The sequence below is a fragment of the Papio anubis genome, chromosome 1, assembly GCF_008728515.1.
Source record: "Papio anubis isolate 15944 chromosome 1, Panubis1.0, whole genome shotgun sequence".
NCBI classification, from domain to species: Eukaryota; Metazoa; Chordata; class Mammalia; order Primates; family Cercopithecidae; genus Papio; species Papio anubis.
The window spans coordinates 85,178,257-85,201,156 of record NC_044976.1 but is presented as its reverse complement, the minus strand read 5'-3'; the positions used below and the strand labels follow the sequence as shown (position 1 = coordinate 85,201,156).

General features: G+C 37.5%; 1 protein-coding gene across 2 annotated transcripts in view; it reads left to right on the top strand.

The window, feature by feature from the left end:
* The window catches only part of SELENOF (selenoprotein F), a 50,893-nt gene that overhangs the window by 5,955 nt on the left and 22,038 nt on the right, over positions 1-22,900 (top strand). For both annotated transcript variants that reach the window (XR_002524419.1, XM_003892151.4), the window contains exon 2: positions 5,472-5,639. Coding sequence is in view for 1 of the 2 variants with exons in the window: in XM_003892151.4 (XP_003892200.2) it covers positions 5,472-5,639 (168 nt within the window). In the remaining variant the exon portion in view is untranslated. The remainder of the gene's footprint in view (positions 1-5,471; positions 5,640-22,900) is intronic.

Sequence of the window (22,900 nt, the reverse complement as noted above, 5' to 3'; positions counted from 1 at the left end):
GTTGGTGCTTTTATTATTAGTGGTACATACAATAATGGTGTATCATGGATTCTGTGAAATATGGTAGTCAGTGGTTCGGGGCATAGAGAGCATGCTAGAATTAGAATCTTGATGCTGTCATTTCTTGTTTCCTGTGTGGTCTTAGACAAATTACCTTAACTATCCTAAACCTGTTTTTTTCTTTATGAAATGGTGATAACAATACCTGTTTCACAAGATGGTTAAGATTAGATGGAATAATAATGTAAAGTACTTAACAAGATATCTGCTGCTTTATAAGAGCTTGCTGTAATGGCCATGTTTCTGGTATTCATTTTCATAGAGTTCATTCTGTAATCCCATCTGTTTGCTTTTGTCTCAGATTTGAAGTTTGCTCAGAGAGTTATAAAGACCAGTGAAGAGACAATGAATATGTAGGTGTAAGTGTAACAAAATGTATAGCTATATCAGATTTTTAAGGTAATGGTATAGGAAAGTTAATCCGGTTTCTCTGCTGCCAACTCTAATCTAGAAATAACTCATTAATACTAGAAAAATAAAACAATGAGTAATGCATGGAGAAGGAGGGAATAGAGCCTTTTTTTTTTTTTTTTTTGAGACTGTGTTTCACACTTGTCACTCAGGCTGAAGTGCAATGGCACAATCTCAACTCACTGCAACCTCCGCCTCCCGGGTTCAAACGATTCTCCTGCCTCAGCCTCCCAAGTAACCGAGATTACAGGTATGCACCACCACCCCCGGCTAATTTTTTTGTATTATTAGTAGAGACAGGGTTTCACCATGTTGGCGAGGCTAGTCTGAAACTCCTGACCTCAGGTGATCCACCCGCCTCGGCCGGCCAAAGCGCTGAGATTAAAGGCGTGAGCCACCGCACCCAACCAAGCCACTTAATTTGTCAATTTTGCTTTGAAATAGAGAAAGCTAAATGGTTATCCTAGCCAGGAACCCTGTCCTTAGAATCTTTGTCTTTCTTTCAAGTGTGGCTAATTAATCTAAAATTTAATATTTGCTCTTAATGTGCAAATTTAAATGCCAATCAGTTACTTTTGGCAATAAAAGGATGGCAGGAGTAATATCAAACTCTCGTATATTAGCATTTACCTGCCAGGTACTTAAAAATACTTTCTGATGTCCTTAAATTCAAAACCTTAAGTCTGCAAAACCAGTGATAGAACAGCTAGAAAAAAGTGTTTACTTAAGAAACTCGATACCTTCTGTCTCCCCTATACTTAATCTTTTATCCCATGTCTAGTATAGTGATAAAAACATTTATATAGTGTTTTGTAATTTTTAAGTGTGCTTTCACAGTGGAAGGTGAGCCTAATACCAACATGTATTCAGTACCTACTGTGTACTGGGCGGGATGCTAGATGCTTTCTGTGCACTTCTTTAATCCTGAAAACTCCGTGAGATAAATGATAATACTCCCTGTTTAGAAGTAAGGTTGCTCTGTGATGGCATTTGAATCTAGATGTGTTAAGACTTTGAAATACATGATGTTTTGCATAGTCATGCTCAGTCAGTAGGTGCTCCATAAATGCCAGAATAAAACCAAGTAGTATGATTGCATGATTATTCATTTGAGGTTCTTATTTTGTTGTTTAACGGTTTTGGTAACAGTTTTTTATGCTTGTTAAGGAGTTCACAATTTCCGGAGTTCACAATTTCCAAAGTGATTTCACTCTTTCTGCCTCTTTCAGTAACTATGGCTGCAAAACAGAATTACCCTAAAATTTAGTGGTGTAAAACAGTTTGTTATTTTGCTTTCAAATTCTGAGGGTTAGCAATTCTGACAGGGCACAGCAGGGATGGCTTCTCTGTTCTATGGTGTCTCAGACCTCAGTTGAAACATTAGGGCCTGAAATCTGAAGGTGGTTTACTCACATGTCTAGTAGCTGATACTGGTTGTCAGCTGGAGTTTTCAGTTGCTCTCTACATGGGCCCTTCCATGTTGTCTCTCTAGTATAGACTTCTATACAGCAGATTGGCTAAGTTCCAAAGCTGATGTTCCTAGAAAAAGAATGCTAGCCAGGCAGAGGCTGTTTGCTCTTTTACGACCTACCCTCAGAATCACATAACTTCCTTTAAACTCTGTTGTTCAAAACAGCCATGGCCCCTGCCCAGATTCAAGGGGAGGGTACATAGATCCCACTTCTCAGTGGAGGACTAACATTGTAAGAACATGTGAAATGATGTGTACACATTGATGCAGCCTTTGATACATATTGATTGCCTTGTCTTTGGAAAACACATTCTGCTCATTGTCATATTTGATTTTCAAATTAACCTGTGAAATAGATGAGGCAGATCACTTTACTGATGGAGAAATTACCCAAAGTACTAGTGTAGTAGCAAGTGTCTTATAGTTAAACTAGAGAAATCAACCACACAAATTAACCAATAAAGTCTCAGATCCCTCCCACTAGGCTGGGATGTTTCATCTGTTTTGAAAAATATATACATATGACATTATTACAGAGATAGGATTAAAGATGTATAAAATATCAAATCAGCATTTTGGGTGAATATGCCAACAAGTACTTAAATTTTCTTTTCATTGGGAAATGCCACTGGATATTAATCTACCTCGTGAGTTTAGAAAAGGATTGACACACTGCAACTGGTGGGCCAAATTCAGTCAACCCTGTTTTTGTAGAACGAATTAACATAAATAGCAAAATAAAACCAAGTTTCGGCCGGGCGCGGTGGCTCAAGCCTGTAATCCCAGCACTTTGGGAGGCCGAGATGGGCGGATCAGCTGTCAGGAGATCAAGACCATCTCTGGCTAACACGGTGAAACCCCGGCTCTCTACTAATAAATACAAAACTAGCCGGGCGAAAGTGGCGGCTTCGTAGTCCCAGCTACTCTCGAGGCTGAGGTGGTGAGAATGGCGTGAGTCCGGAGGCGGAGCTGCAGTGAGCTGAGATCCCGCCATCACTCCAGCCTGGGCGGCAGAGCCAGACTGCCCCCAAAAAAAAAAAAAAAACAAAAACCAAGTTTCACTGGAACACAGACACACTCATTCATTCATTCATTCGTGTGTTATCTGTGACTAGTTCTTGCACTGCCATAGCTGAGTTGAATAGATGTACAGAAACCATATAGCCACAAAAGCCTAACATAGTTATCTGGCCCTTTGCATAAAGTTTGCAGACCCTTGGTCTAGAAGATCAATCAGTTGCAGTCAATCTGAAATTTTCCCTACCTGAAGCTGTGGCTTTGTCCAGTTTATGTATTCAGCAAGTATATGAAAACTGTCAGAAGTGAGGGAAAGACAGAGAAACAACTTAATGCTTGCCGTCAGAAGAGTTCATAGTATTGTTGAGGAGTCATATTTGCATAGTACAGTGTCATGAACAGTACTGTTTTACAACTGTGCACAACTTTCTCGAAGAAAGTTGTGGCTAATGATTGAGATCTTATTTATTTATTTATTGTCAGGAACGCTTCCTAAAAGACCCATACTGATTAGATTCTTGAAAGTAAGTAGGATATTACAAGGTGAAGAAGTGGAAACAGAATCTTAAATATAGGGGAGACTACGAGCAAAAGTGTGTTTGAGTAGGGCTTTTATACTTCAGGGTACTATAGGAATTCCTTATAGCTGGAGGAATTGAGGAAGTAATGAGAAGTAGCTTTGGCAGTGAACATTTAAGCCACTGAGGCAGGAAAAGACTTGAGAGCTCTTTAAGAGAATTATGAAAATATATTAATTGGTTGTGAGAATGGCAAAGAATATGGAGTGTAGGTCAGTAGGATGACTGATCTGGGCAACTAGCTTGTCAGAGAAATGGTGCCATTTTATCGAGATACTGAATACCTTAGGAAGAATAGATTTAAGAAAAAAGTAAGTTTCACTGTTGCAGATTTTGAACTTGCAATGCTTATTCAACACCTAAATGTGATGTTGAGTGGACTGTTGGCTTTGGAAGCCTGACATTCAAGAAAAAATATTTAAGAGTTTTCAATAAATGCTTATCTGAAGCCATGGATAAATATGCAGTAATAAATAGAAGGCATGTAAAACTAAGAGAGAGCCAAAAACAGAACTGTGGGAAACAATAGCATTTAAGAGATGCAGAGAAGAGAAAAGAAAAGGAGGACAAGCTTTTGGACGGGATAGTTGAAGCAGAACAGTTTTGAATACCTTTGCATTTGGTAATTTTGGGCAAATTTTGTGGAGTAGTAGGAGCAGAAACCAGGCTATATTAATGAGTTTGGGGAGTTAGGAAAAAATAATAGAAACCAAGCTGTAGTAACAATTCAGAAATGACAGAACGTGGGAAGAGCAGTTAGGACCATAGGGCTTAAATATACCTAAAGGTTGAGGTATTGATGAAATGAAGTATCTGTGAAGATAGAGAAGATAGAATCCAAAGAGCAAGTAGAGGGATTGGCCTCAGACAAATGGAGGTATACCACATTCACTGATACATAAAAAAGAATGGATGAGGGAAGAGAATATTGTTGAAAGCCTGCTTTTGTCAGCCATTCTGATTGATTAAATCATCTCTGATTAAACGTAATGATTTATATAAAGTAACCATAGCAATCTGTTTTATGTAGGAAGTATTGCCCCTTACTTTATGAGTGAGGAAAGCTTGGGGAGGATAGTTTGCCCAGGGTCACACATCTTGTAAGTGGTGGCACTATTACCTAAAATCAAAAGCTTGAATTCTGGCATGCTGTTGCCTACACCATCCCCTTTCCTGTCCTTCTTCTGCTGAATGTGACTGTAGATAAACCCTACAGTTAATCTTACTCCATAGACCCTTGTGAACAGATGTTGAGTTCTTAAAATGAAACTAAAATTATTTTTTCTTATAAGAAAATTCCTTTTTAAAACAATAAATCTTTAAGAAAATATTTATGTAATAAACATCATGAACAATGATATATGTTTTCTTGTTAATCCATGTTTTAGCTAAGCTGAAAGATGATAGATGTTTAAGAAAAAAAGCTTGTAGGGGAGGTGGGAGAAACCAGACTATTGTGTAAGGTTACAGAGTTTAAAAAAGAATTTATTGCTGGGTGCGGTGGCTCATGCCTGTAATTCCAACACTTTGGGAGGCTGAGGAGGTGGGCGGATCACGAGGTCAAGAGATCAAGACCATCCTGGCCAACATGGTGAAACCCCGTCTCTACTAAAAATACAAAATTTAGCTAGGTGTGGCGTGCGCCTGTAATCCCAGCTACTCAGGAGGCTGAGGGAGGAGAATCGCTTGAACCCAGGAGGCAGAGGTTGCAGTGAGCCCAGATTGCACCACTGCCCTCCAGCCTGGTGACAACAGCAAGACTCCCATTTCAAAAAAAAAATTAAATTAAAATTTAAAAGAATGTATCTCCGAAAGAAACATTTCAGTAACTTGTCTTCAATGTGTTAGTTTTTGACAACCCCATGTTCTCTTTTGGGGAAACTTTGTAATATAAACATGGAATTGTGTTTTATTTCCCCATTTTTTATTTTCAGGTTTCTGCTTTTGGGGCAGAGTTTTCATCAGAGGCATGCAGAGAGTTAGGCTTTTCTAGCAACTTGCTCTGCAGCTCTTGTGATCTTCTCGGACAGTTCAACCTGCTTCAGCTGGATCCTGATTGCAGAGGATGCTGTCAGGAGGAAGCACAATTTGAAACCAAAAAGGTACTGTTTTCTAGTATATTCCTTCCATTGGATGGTTTAGTTGAGATAAGATAAAATGTAAGTTGCTTAATCAATTTAAGTGTAAAGAAGCCTCTGGCTTTTACACTTTTTAGTAAAACTCAACTGATTTCTTGTCTGGCCTATTAGATCAATCAAAGCAAATATGAAGGAAAAGTATGGTTGCATACCAGGATCCCATTCCACCATGATTGTCAAGCAAAGGGGAAGTAGAATCCCTATAACGTGCTTGGATCTTATAGTTCTCCAGTCTTCCTAACTTCTGGCCAAATGAAGCCAAAAAATAATAGGTGCCTTTGTTCATTTGTAGTACGAACCCAGTGTTGGATGAAACTTGAAATGAAAGTAAAGCACATAATACCTGGCACTTAATTGTCTACAATAAATTATAACATTAAATCTGGTTAAAAAGTGTATGGACTGTTACTTTACACACCTATTGCTAGTAATTTGAGACACCTACCTTCACCTTTAACATGTGAAAACAGAAGGATAGGTAGTCCAGTCTCTCCAGGTGAACCTACTGTGTTTAAAACCTGCTGTTCAAACAAATTAATAGTGAACTTGCTCATCTTTTAAATATTTTCATCAAAACCCTTCGATCTATTTAAATTATAAAGTAGACTGTAAAGGTCATTTGTGATATCCAATTAAAACTAAATTGGTAAGATGCCTTGTGTTTGTGGTGAGAAAAAAATGTTAGCATATTTCTGTTGTTTCCTTCTAAATACTGTCTTTGACTTGTACATGCTGAATTCTATTTGAAGTACTACGGTTTGTAAAGCATTCAGACATAATGATATGTGATATGTTATTATTATTGGTAGTAAAGGTTTATTTTTAACAGTAAGTACATTTTCGGAATTCTAAAAGAAAAACAAGCAGGCAAGCTTTGAAATGTTAGTATGCAGCCAAAATTTAACCCTTGATTTCTCTATATCTGAACCTGAAATTCCAAGTATCTCAAAAATGGCTTGCAAAGCCTTACATGTTTTTCACTTTACTGGTTCACATACACCAGTAAAACATTTTAGTGTTTAGAAGATTTCTTTATGTGTAAGTTAGTCTTTTTATTGCACGTAAATAAAATCTAAACAAGTTTTTTAAACTTGATTTTAAATAGAGTTAAGACATACAACTTAACTAGTTTGGTAGACCTTTTGCTGCCCCTCCGTTCTTTTTGCTGAGGTATTCACATGGGACAAATTGCTGAATAAATCTGTATGAGTCATCCTTTCCTTATCTTTAAGCTATTCTGTGGGTTGTACCATTACTCAACCAACATTCTTTTTCACTGAAACACCAAACTCAGAAGGACTGAAGAACAAAGGGCGTTTTATAATAAACAGTGTTTACTATATGCACCCCCTTGTGATTTGGGTAAATTGAGAGGTCTGCTCTTTGATAACAGATCTGCTGAAACCGTAAACCAAATGCTTGTAAAAGCTATTTTTACTTACTGCCTTTCCTTAGTAGTACTTCACAATACCCCAGTTTTTTGGTATAAGTTTAGTAGAACCAAACTTGCACCACGCACTTCTAAAATTAATTATATTGCTACTCAGTTTTCATTATTAATGGAGCTATATGTTGTATCTTAACACATTTCAGCAGTTGCAGCTCAGCAATAACAGTAGATCTGCTGGTTAATATATGCCCAACTAATTACAAGCTGGAGTGATTATCGTATCTAAGTACAAGTAAGCCTGTCTTAATGCATCTTTTACACTGAATCCAGTGTTTTTTACTTTGCTCCTAGCCCCTAATCTCTAAGATGTAGTTTTTATTAGCATCGACTAGCACTCTTTGCACAAAACTGGTGATGTTTTTTTTACTTTTTTCAGTAAGACTAGTGAAACCAAAAAACACTTAAAAAATATTACTGGAAATATAAAAGTATGGCATGTTGGGGCAATCCTCCCATTTAGATGCAAACCACATGCAAGTATAGAAATAGTGCTAGATTTAATCTATGCAGTATTGTTCTCTGGATTTTTGGTACACGATCGTGGATTATACAACATATATACTTTTCTGTGTCACTCAACTCTGGCTTAAGGCTTAATTTAAAATCACAGTTTAATTTAGTTGTCAATAAAAGTAAAACTCTAATATGTAGACTAGTGCCTTACATTAAAAATACTTAAGTCAGGCCGGGCGCGGTGGCTCAAGCCTGTAATCCTAGCACTTTGGGAGGCCGAGACGGGCGGATCACGAGGTCAGGAGATCGAGACCATCCTGGCTAACACGGTGAAACCCCGTCTCTATTAAGAAATACAAAACTAGCTCGGGCGAGGAGCGGCTTCGTAGTCCCAGCTACCGAGGCTGAGGCTGAGAATGGCGAACCTCGGAGTGCAAGGAGCTTGCAGTGAGCTGAGATCCGCCACTGCACCCAGCCTGGTGACAGGAGCTTGCAGGACCTCGCCCCCAAAAAAAAAAAAAAAAATACTTAAGTCTGGGCAACGGTGAAACCCTGCCTACAAAAAATACACAAAATTAGCCACAGGTGTGGTGGTGCACACCCATAGTCCCAGCTACCAGGAGGCTTAGGTGGAAGGATAGCTTGAGCCTGGGAGGCGGAGTTTGCAGTGAGCTGAGGTCATGCCACTGCACTCCAGCCTGAGCAGGAGAGGGAGACCCTGTCTCGTAAAAGATGTATATATTTAAACATAGCTCTGTGCATGTGGAATCATTGTGAGTATAAATTCTTTAAAAAGTCAGGTTGGGTGCAGTGGCTCATTCCTGTAATCTCAGCACTTTGGGAGGCCGAGGCTGGCGGATCACGAGGTCAGGAGATTGAGACCATCCTGGCTAACACCGTGAAACCCCATCTCTACTAAAAATACAAAAAATTAGCTGGGTGTGGTGGCACGCACCTGTAGTCCCAGCTACTCAGGAGAATCACTTGAACCCGGGAAGCAGAGGTTACCGTGAGCCCATATGGCACCACTGCACTCCAACCTGGGCAACAGAGCGAGATTCTGTCTCAAAAAAAAAGAAGAAGAAGAGAAAGTTGTAGTTTATATAGAATGCTTTAGCTATTTGTATATAATTTTAAAATGTTACTAGGACATTCATTTTTGGTTCTTAATTAGTTGGATGCTTTATATAGGTCTATCCAAGGATGAGACTCATTTTTACTAATGGTCATTTTTTTAACAAAGTGAATTTAGCCTTTGGTAGCCAGAAGCATAAAATTTTTGCCATAAATTATTCCCAATAAAAGCAGAAAATGACTTTGAAACCCTTTGTCATTCTGCTGATTGATATTCCACTATTTTTATTTGGTCTCCCTTCCCTTGAGTTTTGATCATAAAAGACCTACTCAGCATCTCAAATACAAGCTAGAATGAGATTTTTGGTAAGTTATTTTACTACTGTTTTAAATAGCTTTGCTTACAACCCAGGTATAGTTTACAGACATTGGTAAGGATGTTGACTTATTGTAAAAATCATAACTAATTTGTAGCTTGAAGAAAATGTAAACTAATGAAACAAAAATTACTTAAATTTTAGTACTGTTTTTATACAGTTAGTATTTACTAAGGAATATAAGTGACTATAGCTTTATATATTGAGTCTTAAGATAGAAGGGTAAAGATACCCAGTCCAGTTGAGTATAACTCTTCCCATTGATCTTGTATTTGAACCTCCTTGTCCAACATTTTAGCTGGTTTAGGGAAAGTAGTTAATCTTTTGACTCTTGGACTCCACAATTGAGCAGCAACCCTGGGAGGAAGGAGCAGCTAAAAATCGGAGACTGACAGGCTCTTGCAGCCTCTTTTTTGCTTTTGCTTATTCTTTGTCTCACTACTGGCTTTCAAAAAATATTTTTTGACAAGGATTGCTATTTGTCCTAGTTGGATCACTAACCAGTTATTAGCTAGGGTTGTGGAATAACACAAGAACCTATTAGCTGCACAGTAGCTGTGTAGAATGGTATATTGGAAAGCAGACAGATAAAGCAGTTCTCAGGTAAAGAGCAGAGGTAGGTACTAGGTAAGCAGTTCCCTAGATATTTTATATCTTTATTCCTCAATTACTAGAGTAAACCACCTTTACATTAGATGACTTAGAAGATTTAGCTCAGCTTTCCCATCTTCTTAGACTTCTCCCCAACCTTACACACCACCACTATCACTCCCAGGTTATGTTAGCTACACTTTTGTATTCCCAAAGCACTTAGGGATACTTTGATTTACACTATATCGTATCTGTTGTTTTGCTTTTCTTTCTCTCCCAAAAAGTAACGCTCTTTGATTTTACCCCCACCACCAGTACAGAGTTTCACTCTTATTGCCCAGGTTGGAGTGCAATGGCACAATCTCAGCTCACTGCAATCTCCACCTCCTGGGTTCAAGCAGTTCTACCTCAGCCTCCTGAGTAGCTGGGATTACAGGAACCGGCCACCACGCCCAGATCATTTTTTGTATTTTTAGTAGAGACGGGGTTTCATCATGTTGGCCAGGCTGGTCTCAAACTCCTGACCTCAGGTGATCCACCCAACTCGGCCTCCCAAAGTGCTAGAATTACAGGCGTGACCCACCATGCCCAGCCTACTCTTTGATTTTTTTAAATGTTTATAAATCTCCAGCCTTTAGCACACAGTATTTCATAAGTTCTTGCCCTTGAATAAGGCTGTTTTTACTAAGAACAAGTTGGAAAAGGTGATTTTTTAAAAGCTATATTGAAAATATACTTAACTTTGTAGCTACTTGATAAATATATTTTTCATATATTTCACTTATATCCGGAAATCTATTTTTATAAAACTAAAAGAATAAGGAAACTTGTCTCCATGTTGGCAGTTATCCACTGGTAACACTCTTTGGTTATAATTATCTAACTACAAATATAGATCTCCCATTTCTACATTTTACTTACAAGGATGCCATAAGCATCCCAAATCTATCTAAAAAGAGATAATGTTAATTATTTAGCACAACTTTTTAGTGATTCCAATGTGACCACTCACCTTAATAGATAATTTTTCAAAGTGTACATGACCATGAGATTAAAATTGTTTCCTGGGATTTTCTTGGGATACATATAAATATTTTTCTGTTAGAATTTTTGAACTACTTACTATTTTCTAAGATGTGTGGTATTTTAGTGGGTTAAATAAGTGGGTTATTTTTCTCATATTTTTATAATCTTGCAAATTCTGTGAACTTGAACTTGCTTATGGCTGCTAGGTGCTTTTTTTTAAATTATTTCCTTACTCAAGGTTCTTAATAACAATGATTTCAGCTGCTTTCAGACATTATTTTAGAACTTTTTTCTCCCTAACTGTATCTGCCCCTCCCTTCCCCCCTTTTTTCTTTGAGAGAAAGTTTTGCTCTTGTTGCCCAGGCTGGAATGCAATGGCAATATCTCAGCTCACTGCAACCTCCGGGTTCAAGCAATTCTCCTGTGGGTTCAAGCAGTTCTGCCTCAGCCTCCCGAGCAGCTGGAATTCCAGTTGCCTGCCACCACACCCAGCTAGTTTTTTTATTTTTAGTAGAGACGGGGTTTCACCAACTTGGACAGGCTGGTCTCAAACTCCTGACCTCAGGTGATCCACTCCCCTCAGCCTCCCAAAGTACTGGGATTACAGGCGTGAGCCCCCGTGCCTAGCCTATATTCCCCTATTTCTTTAGTTAGTACCTTTTCTTTTTTAGATCTTGGTTTCCCAAGGTCCTTGTGGTTTCTTTCTTCCTCCTTCAAAATATTTTGTTTTAATTGGTTTTAGCATTTTTAGTCTTTTGTGTTTACACTTGCCTTATTTCTGAACTACTATTCTGAAGGTCAAGCTTGTACCAAACCGGAGCACCTCTGGAGATAAGAATTCACTTAGTTGAATTACTTATCTTTGTGAAATAATAAACAAATTATTTCCACCTAATTTATTGTTCAGTCTTGATTAAAATACAAAGAAGTTTAGACTAGTGGTTAAGATATACTATAGAACCAGACTGCCTAGATTCAGATATTCTCTGCTACTCAGTGAGTGTTCTTGGACAAATTACCTGATTACTGTGTGTCTGTTTTTATAACTATAAATTGGGGATAATTATAGTTCCTGTCTCCTAGGGTGATTATGAGGATTAAATAAGTTACTATGCATACATTGCTTAAAATTGTGCCTAGCGTATAACAAGTAGTAGGTAAATACTTGCTGCAGGTGGTGATGACAGCAGCAGCAGTAATAGTAGTAATAGTAATCTGGTTTGCTGATGATAAAAGCAAGAAAGAATAGGAAATTTGGAGAACTCAGAATAGCATGATAATAATTGCTATTGACAACGTAGGGTAAAAGAAAATAGATATGAAATATAAATGATCAGATTTGCCAGTGATAAAAATTTGGAGCAGTGTTTTCTATTATTCCACTTTCAAGTTCCTGGATTAGTTGAATCAAGAGGAAATATCTTCTTGCAGAATTAGTATGAAAATTTTTACTATTTATAACTACTTGTGTGAAACAAAATACAGAAATAAATTATGTCAAACATAATCCTAGTTTCAAATTTTTAAGTCCTTTCAATTGACGTATTTTAAGAGGAAAATACTACAAATTTTCCACTTTATAAATGTGTGCCATTTTGATCACATTAAAATGTATGAAAGATTGCATTTGGAGGAAAAAAGGTTGTGCTAATAAAAAAATTTCTCAAGACCATTGTTAAAGTGGAGCTTAATTTTCTCTAGTTTTTTGTTTGTTCGTTTGTTTGTTGTTGTTGTTGTTGTTTTAGAAATAGGGTCTCCCTCTGTTGCCCAGGCTGGAATGTAGTAGTGCAGTCATAGCTCACAGCAGCCTCCAGCTCCAGGGCTCAGGTGATGCTCCCGCCTCAGCCTACCAGGTAGCTGGGATTATTGACATGCGTCATCACCCCCAGCTAATTCTCTATTTTTGTAGAGACAAGGTCTCACCATGTTGCCCAAGCTGGTCTTGAACTCCTGGCCTCAAGCTCTCCTCCCCCATGGGCCTCCCAAATCACTGGGATTACAAGCATAAGCCAACACACCCAGTTGTCAAGGTGGAGCTCAATTTTCTGTGACAAACCTAGTCAGAAAATTGAAGGAGACTCATATTTTAAAGTCAGTTTAGAAAAAAATATTTATTGGTTTTCACTATTCAGATGACAGATCAGGAGGAAACAATGATATTTTTAAAATTAGAAGTAACATTATAGCAGAAAATAAATTGAGCTATATGTTTGTAATATAAAAATAATTACTTTATTAGAAAAAGCAAAACAAGCTATCAAACTAATCGCAATTATTTCAAATTTTTCTACTAACATTCTTCTCTTACTTATTTATATGTGTAAACCTATCACCTGGTAACAGATTTCAAAGGTTTAAGAAAAATTGGGAAGAGAAAAGCTTAAAAGTAATATTAAAAAAAAAAAAAAAAGACTTCCAGGTTGAGAAGAGATTTATCTGAGTTTTAAAACATCTTGGTCCCCTTCACAAAATACCAGTAGAAGCATACGCTGCAGATCAGCAAATCATGCCATTACTTTTTCTGGCAAATAATTCAACAGGTCAGGGATTTGATAAAAGCCTTTTGTTTTCATTTAAAGATCTACTTTTCAGATAATAGGAAAATAACAAAAATCCTTATCTTCAATATTAATCTTATTATACTAGAATTGAATAAGTGGATCTAAGCAGTGTATAACATAAATTTATGAATATAATTGGATGCCCTCCACTTCCCATTCCATTACCTAGTTGGAACTGGACTAATTTTAAGTCACCTGCTTTATATAGTAACATTATCATTTTTTATGTGTATTACACTCTGCCTTGATATTTGCATGCACTCCAACAGGCCAGAGACAGTGCAGAAGTAATATTAATTAACATGTATACCTCATTAGAAGTTTATCTCTTTCTTTTTATAAGAATTGTTGAGAGAGTTTAATTTTCTATTTATTTATTTATTTATGAGATGGAGTCTTGCTCTGTCACCAGGCTGTATAGTACAGTGGTGCAATCTTGGCTCCCTGCAACCTCCGCCTCCCGGCTTCAAGCGATTCCCCTGCCTTAGCCTCCTGAGTAGCTGGGACTACCGTCCCCGGCTACCTTTTTTTTTTTTAGTATTTTAGTAGAGACTAAATATACCTCTCCATGTTGGCCAGGATGGTCTCAATCTCCTGACTTCGTGATCTACCCACGTCAGGCTCCCAAAGTGCTGGGATTATGGGTGGCGTGAGCCACCATACCCCGGCCGAGAGTTTAATTTTCATCTCAGCTTCTTTACTTCCTGACTTTGTGATTGGGCTAGCAAATAACCCCAGGAGCTTCAGTTTTGTTATAATAATTACATTGCCTTACCTTAGTGTTTATTTTACACTGGTTATATGCTAAGTGTTTTACCTGCATTATCTATTTAATCCTCACAAGAACCCTATAATGTAAATACTATTATCCTTATTTAATAGAAGAGGAAACTAGGGTATAATCTGCCTACCGTTAGCTGGCAATTAGATGCCAAAACCTGGTTTTATCTCAAGTCTATTTGATTCTAGAGCCCCAAGTTTTTAAACCTCTATGCTATTTTACCTTTTATTTTGAAAATGTTAATAGTAAGACCTGCTTCACAGAGTTACTTTAAGAAGTTGGATGATGGGGCCGGGCGCGGTGGCTCACGCCTGTAATCCCAGCACTTTGGGAGGCCGAGGCGGGCGGATCACAAGGTCAGGAGATCGAGACCACGGTGAAACCTCGTCTCTACTAAAAATACAAAAAATTAGCCGGGCGCGGTTGTGGGCGCCTGTAGTCCCAGCTACTCGGGAGGCTGAGGCAGGAGAATGGCGGGAACCCGGGAGGCGGAGCTTGCAGTGAGCTGAGATCCGGCCACTGCACTCCAGCCTGGGCGACAGAGCGAGACTCCGTCTCAAAAAAAAAAGAAGTTGGATGAGTTCCGTATAAAACACTGGGCTAGCTTTCTGAAGGCCCCTTTTGCCATTTATACTTAACAATATTAATAGAATTTCGTTACTAGTTTTTATTTAAAAGCACCAAATCCTTATTTCTCAGTTTACCACAGACTTTAATGGCTCCTGTCACTTGGTGTTTTTCAAGAATATGTCCCCAAATTGGGCTTTATTTAAGGCCCAGCGAGATAACATGTTATATAAATCACATAATTTTTCTTAATTCGGATAAAAACGCATCAAAACATTTAGTTGTTTTCAATTTTCATGGCTATTGTGTAGCCAGTTGCAGAGTAATTCATAAGTCAGCTTAAACAGCATTATTCAAGACAATGGCAACTTTTAAGCTTCAGGCTGTCAGAAAGAGAATGCTACTGATGTGTAAAACATAGAAGGATGAATTGGAGGTTAAGCTAACTGTGCGTGAAACTGTAGTTGCTAAAGAAATTTCACAGTTGCTTAAAATAGCTTCACTTTTGTTGTGTGTCTGTAAGCATCAGTACATGGACTGATATCTTCAAAGCAAACAAAAATCTAAATGTCTTTAACATGTTATTCTAATTATAATATAAAAGCGTTATTCCCAAAGAAGCTTTTTTTAAACATATGAATAATGTTTGGCAGCAGTTCACATTCAATGTAAGGATCACTAAGACTCCTGAGTAGCAGTAATACTAAATAATAACATAGGCCAGTGGCGGTGGCTCACGCCTGTAATCCCAGCACTTTGGGAGACCCGGGAGGAGCGGATTATCTGAGGTCAGGAGCTTGAGACCAGCCTGGCCAACATGGTGAAACCCCGTCTCTACTAAAAATACAAAAAAATTAGCTGGCCATGGTGGCAGGCTCCTGTAATCTCAGCTACTCCACAGGCTGAGGCAGGAGAATCGCTTGAACCTGGGAGGCGGAGGTTGCAGTGAACCGAGATCACGCCACTGCACTCCAGCCTGAGCAACAGAGTGAGACTCCATCTCAAGAAAAAAAAACTAAATAATAACATAAATGTTAATTAATTAAAATAATTAAGTAAAATAATTTAAAAATAAAAACCACTAACATTCATTAAGTTGTTATCTGAAAGTACTGTTCCAACCACTTTAAATGAATTAATTTATAGAACCTCACAACAACTCGGTAAATTCCATTATTATCTTTATTTCATAGTTGAGTCTTAGGCATAGAGATCTTACCTGAGGTCATACAGTGAATTAAGTGGCTATCAACGTATGTTTCATGTATTTGTATAACAGAAGTTTGAAAGTTTATTTTATGAAGTTATTTAATTGAACCCAAAATATTATTTAAAATTGTTTATATCTGCTTTTAATATGAAATATAAATGCAGTCAGTTCTTTTACATAATTACAAATTAGGATCAGATTCTATCTAAACATATTACAACTTTCTGCCACATTTGTAGATTATAATGCTCAAAACAAAAATAAACCCTTAAAATAATTCAGACTGCCTTACAACTACATTTCCTAGACATAACCACCTCAGAATCAAAATAAACTTTCCATTTATACACTAAATATTTCTTCCTGCGATAAGATCAAAGAAAAATAAGACTCTTGTCTTCAAGGAGTAGAAAAAATAGGCATGGAAGCCGGGTGTGGTGGCTCATGCCTGTAATCCCAGCACTTTGGGAGGCTGAGGTGGGCGGATCACCTGAGGTTGGATGTTGGAGACCAGCCTGACCAACATGGAGAAACCCCCATCTCTACTAAAAATGCAAAATTAGCCAGGCGTGGTGGCGCATGCCTGTAATCTCAGCTACTCGGGAGGCTGAGGCAGGAGAATCACTTGTACCCAGGAAGTAGAGGTTGCAGTGAGCCAAGATCGTGCCATTGCACTCCAGCCTGGGCAACAAGAATAAAACTCCATCTAAAAAAGAAAAAATAGGCATGGAAACTGGACTGCCAGAACACAGTCGATGTGATATTCTGTTTGTTGGATGAAAATGTAATATCTAATGTTACGAAGGTAACCACTAAAAGAATTAAAAATAAAATAAATGAAAGTTGGAAGGAAAGGAGAACTAATAGAGCTCTTAAAGTTGGTATCTCATGAACTATAGATACAACCATATTAATCTTTATGGAAGTGACCAACAGAACTAAAAACAGTTCAAATGTTAATGAGTAGACCAGGCATGATGGCTTACACCTGTAATCCCAACACTTTGGAAGGCAAAGGCGAGAGGATCACTTGAGGCCAGGAGTTTGAGACCACCCTGGGCAAAATGGCAAGACCAAGACCTCCATCTCTACAAAAAATTTAAAAATATATATATAGCTGGGTGTGATGACACACACATGTGGTCCTAGCTATCTGGGAGGCTGAGGTTACCGAAGGATCACTTGAGCCCAGGAGGTTGAGGCTGCAGTGGATCCATGGTCACACCACTTCCCTCCAGCTTGGGTAACAGAGTGAGCTCTGTCTCCAAGTGGAAAAAAAGAGTTATTAAGTGGAGGGTAGAAGCAGAGGAGATGTTTACTTGTTGTTTTATAACCTTTTATACTGTTTTTTATTATGTCCACATGCATTGATTTTTTTAAAAGAATTCAATGAGATACGTGCTATAAACAAAACATGCATGTATGCTATGAAAGCTCTTAGAAGAGGCATAACCATTTGACAGGTCAGGTAAATATCACCACTTGCTTATACAGTAAGTTGGAAATGGTTGCGAGAGGGCCTTTTCTCTCGCAAAAGGAAAAGTTAGTGGAAATGCACAGAGCTATGAGAGTATGGCCATCCAAGATAAATCAGATAGCTGGGTTATGATGAGAGAAGATGATGATTAGGTAAGCAGGGGCCAAATAATAGAGGGCCTTATATACCTTCATAAGAAGTTGAGCTTTATTCTATATGCGGGGGACAAAATTAAAGGATTACAAAGAGTAAACCGATATCAGATTTGTATTTTAATAACTTTCATTGGTGTGAACAGTAGTTGATAGGGCAGAGGGGAATATTTACGCCAGAAAAATAATTTAAATTGCCATTTTCCAGAGGCAAGATACAAGGGCTTAAACCAACACATTGGCTGCAAAAATGGAAAAGGGACAGATTTGAAATGAATTTAGGCAATAAATTTATTTCATTGGATTTATTACACTGAATTGGAGAGAAAAGGGGTAATTGGAGATGCTTCCTAGTGTTCTTATTTGAGAAACTGGTAACCTTAACACGAGAGCTACAGGAGACCAGCTAGTTACAAGATTATTGCCCATTAAGGCAGTAATGGATGGGAGAAGGGGCAGCAACAGAATAACTTTTAATAAAGTATACCCCTTGGCTGTAAATAGTTTTTTGTTTGTTTGTTTGCTTGCTTGCTTGTTTGTTTAGATGGAGTCTTGCTCTGTTGCCCAGACTGGAGTACAGTGGCGCGATCTCAGCTCACTACTACCTCCACCTCCTAGGTTCAAGTGATTCTCCTGTCTCAGCCTCCCAAATAGTTGGGATTACAGGCACGTGCCACCACACCCAGCTGATTTTTGTATTTTTAGTAAAGACAGGGTTTCACCATCTTGGCCAGGCTGGTCTTGAACTCCTGACCTCATGATCCACCCAGCTCCGCCTCCCAAAATGCTGGGATTACAGGCATGAGCCACCGCACCCAGCCAGTAGTTTTATTTTTGAACAAAAAAGTTTTAATTTAAAAGGCCATGAATTTTATTTGGCTGCCATAATGAATTCTAAAATAGTATATTGACAGAGTAAAGCAAAAATTTTAAATGTGTGGAATGGCCTCGTTTCTTTTTTTTTTTTTTCTAGTTTTATATTGCTGCTCTGAAATGTTGTATAATATTGAAACTCTTGGATTATTATAGCTTTATTTTTGTATCGTTTTAAAGTTCAAATATATTAGATGATTACTATCTATAGGGAGATACCATAATTTAATTTGTTCTAGTAGTTTTGTTTCTTGTTGTTTTCAGATATTTATAATCTTTCTTAAAGATGATCATAACTGGCCGGACACACCTGTAATCATAGCACTTTGGGAGGCCAAGGCGGGTGGATCACCTGAGGTCAGGATTTCAAGACTAGCCTGGCCAACATGGCAAAAATTAACCAGGCGTGGTGGCACAAGCCTGTAATCCCAGCTACTTGGGAGACTGAGGAAGGAAAATTGCTTGAACCCAGGAGGTAGAGGTTGCAGTGAGCCGAGATTGCACCACTGCACTGTAGCTTGCACAACAGGAGCGACACTCTGTCTCAAAAAAGAAAAAAGTTGATCTTAACTATTCTCTTTTTATGACAAGTAGTGGTTGTTCAGTATTGGAGGGATAATATCAGCAGTAATGCAAAGAAATTATTTCTTCTGCCAGGGCACGGTGGCTCACACCTGTAATCCTACGCTTTGGGAGGCCAAGGCAGGAAGATCACTTTTGTCCAGGAGTTTGAGACCAACCTGGGCAACATGGCAAGACCCCATCGCTACAAAAAATTTTTTTTTAAAAATGATTTCTTCTGAAAGGCAGCCTTGCTTCCATGTATTTTTAAGACCTTCATGTTCAGTTTTCCATTTTCTAAAATACTTTTAGTATTACCAAGGGGCTAGCTGGTTTTATTTAAAACCACTTCTTATGGTATTCAAGCTTTGAGGGCTTTTTGTTGTTGTTGTTGTTGTTGTTGTTGTTGTTTTTGAGATGGAGTCTCACTCTGTTGCCCAGGCTGGAGGAGTGTAGTGGCGTGATCTCAGCTCACTGCGACCACCACCTCCCGGGTTCAAGTGATTCTCCCACCTCAGCCTGCCCAGCAGCTGGGATTACAGGCACCCGCCACCATGCCCGGCTAATTTTTGTATTTTTATGGAGTCGGGGTTTCACCATGTTAGCCAGGCTGGTCTCCTGACCTTGGGTGATCCACCCACCTCGGCCTCCCAGAGTGCTGGGATTATAAGCGTGAACCACCGCCTCTGGCAGCTTTGAGTCATTTTTACCAATTCTTTGGTTATTTGGATCTCAGAAAGTATAGTGGCCACATTCTCATTTTCTCAAGTTACTTTTTTTTCATCATGCGATATTTCCTAAGTATTGACAGAATTGAACGCATTGTTCCCAAGTGATGACCCTGGATCATTCATACTTGTAGCTAAAGTATACATAGGGGTGGGGGCTACCTTTTTTTTTCTTAATAAGAGTCTCATCATTACAGTCTTACCCCTTATTTTAGGTGTATATGTAAATTCTATTAGAACTCCTGTTTGTCATCACCATATTGAAAGAAACCTAATCCTTTTTTCCCTCAGATTTCGTAGTTAGAATGGTCTGATATAAATGCATTGATGTCATTTTCATATTTTAGGTTTTTTTTTTTTTTTGTATATTTTCATTGATTTTTTTAGTTCAACATTGTGTCTTTATGGAAAGATTCCTCCAGTGTATTCTTAGCATCTGTAGAGCCTAGTTTAAATTAAGGTAGATATTACTTGCTTGTTTTATAACTTTTCTTCTCAGTCTCAAGGCAGAAACTAAAGATACAAAAAGGAATAACACTTTAATGGTATAGTAAAATAAGTTTTAAACTTAGTGAGTTTCCTTAGGCATAAACTCATTGCTTTGTATTTTTTCAGAATTTAGTAAAAAGCACTCCAAGATGAATAGTAGTTTTATCTCAAGTATAGTATTGAAGAATTATATTTGTTTAAATATATAGTTTGTTTGTTAAAATTATGCTGATTTTTTTCCCCTAATCCTCAGTATTCATCCATTGTTTCTAAGTAAGAATGCCATCACTCAAAGTGAGTATGAAAGTGTCATTAATCAGAAAATATGGGGAAGACCTGATGATGAACAACAAATTTAAAACACCAGTAGATCACCAAACATGGTTTAGGTGATAACATTTTCCCTGAGAATTTGCTGACCAAATTTTACTAAAAATAATTTCTGTATGATGTATGTTTCCGCTGTACAACTTTTTAAAATTATACTGGATACTATTAGTGTTTGGAAAGGTGACTCATTTATACTTGAGTGTATGATAATTGATTTTTCATTGGAATATCTAAATAATACAGTGCTCAGCTTTTATCATACTATAGCCATGCTTCCTTATTTTAAAATCCCTCCATTTTATTTAAGGACGAACCTTCAGTAGACGTATAAAATACAGTTACTCCTCAGATATGAATTCTCTTCAGCAGTAAAAATGTTTGCTTTTATTCACCTAACAGCATTTTCTTCATATTGCTACATAGCATTCGTAATTATTATGCTAATGGTTATATTCACAAGGTTTGAAAAACTTTTAATATAAACAAAAGTAGCACTTTAGGAGGATAAAAACCAAGTTTAATTACAGTTTTTAAAATATCTTAAAAGTTTTTTTCTGTTGGTACTGTGGAATTGCTTTAATACTAACATTTTGATTTTAAATAAAATAGAGAGTTTCCAAAAGGAGAATCAATAGCTACAAGCAGTACCTCATAAGGAAAGGAAAAAAAAAAAAAAAGTACTGTAACATTTGTCTTTCTTCAGTCAATGTTTATATGGTTTACCTTTTCAGATTAATGTGGTTAATCTGTTGAGCAAAAAGCGTACTGTTTTACCATTTTGCAATTTTTGTCCTATTAGTATAATATACTATAAGGCAGTGTTCCTCATCCCTGCCTGCCCATTACAATCATTAAAGTACTATTAGTAGTAATTAAAAATACTGATGCATGGATCTCGCCCCCAGATATCCTAATTTAGTTTATCTAGGGTAGGTTTTAGGGATGAGTAATTTTCAAAATATTTCCAGGTGATTCTATTGTACTATCAGGGTTGAGAACTCTCCTCTAAGGTAGTTTGAATTTGAAAGCTTGAGAAAATTTGGAGTGGCCGTTTTCATTACAGGCGAACGATGAATGATATCCCTGAATAGTCCCTGAACTGAAAATTCTATTAAGTAGACATGAAAATGGCTTCATGTACACAACTTGAACTTAACCAATACTGTGGAAGTATTAAGGTTATAATAACAGATGTTATGTATTGAGCATCTAAAAAATCCAGGCTTTTCGCTTTTTTTGGTGACTTCTTCTGGCAACTCTGGAAGGAAGGTAACTAACCCTTTTGTTCAAACAGTAAACTGAAGCTCAATGGATGACTTACCCAAAGGTGGGGCATACTGCTTGTAAGTGGCAGAGCCAGAACTGGACCACATACATGTTTGATTTCACAACTTGAACTCTTTTCACTATACCATGCCGTGTGAAAATTTGATACTTAGTTTGACTCAACCTAAATAATTAGTTTATCAAGGTTTTCTTAAGGTCATGTTTCTTTAGAGCTGTGGTTATTGTTACCAACAAAAATACTTGAAGTGCTTTGTACTGGAAAGTGGTAGAGTATTTCTGACTTGGACAGGTTTATAAATTTGTAGTGGTGGTGGTAGTGGTAGTGGTATGATGATGGCACAAGAGTTAACAAATACTGCCCTTTTTTAAGAAATTCAGAAAATTTATGTAATTCACAAGTGTCACTTTTGTTCAGTGTTATAAATGAACTTATTTTGGACTCTAGCTATCTGGTGAGAAACAGCATAGACCAACTTTCTGAACATTTTTGTAGCAACTAGTTGGACCTTAATTATAACAAAGATAGCTACAGAAATAGTGTGGCCTTTTTCTACATGTGAAACCTCACTTTAAGCCCTTACTAATCTCAGTACAGGTTGAGTAGCTCTTATCTGGAATTCTTGGGACTAGAAGTGTTTTGGATTTCAGATTTTTTTCAGATTTGGGATGTTCAACATGTAGTACCTGTAATACTTAAAATATTTAAACTGGGAAAACATCGACTAACCACAGAGCTGGAATTTTTCCGAAGACTAATGAATAAAAATCACCTTTTTAAATGGGAAATTAGCATATTTTAAAATGCTGTTGCAACTAAGGCACATTAGTGATAGAGCTGAGGTAGTTAGATATTTCTGCTTCCCCCACCCAGAGAACCATATCAGAAGTTTAGGAAAATCTGGCAGTCATAAGTTACATGGAAATAGAGACTCCAAAGGGAAAAGATGCAGTTTGTGTATCGTTCCCATATTTTCCTAATGATTTCTTATATTTCCCTAGTCCTAATACAATAATGGCCTAGAGTTAGATTGTCTATACAAGTAAGACTCGAATTCATATTTTTAAAAAGGCCTACCAACTTGCTGTTAGAAGTTATATGACTTGCTTCTTTTGATTTTTCTCTTGTAATGGTATTTTTCACTAAATGTTTGAAGATTAAAATTTTTTTATGCTAGTCACTTTAAAAAGTAAAAATACTGAGGTTGGAACTTGGTTAAATCAAGGAATTAACTTTATTT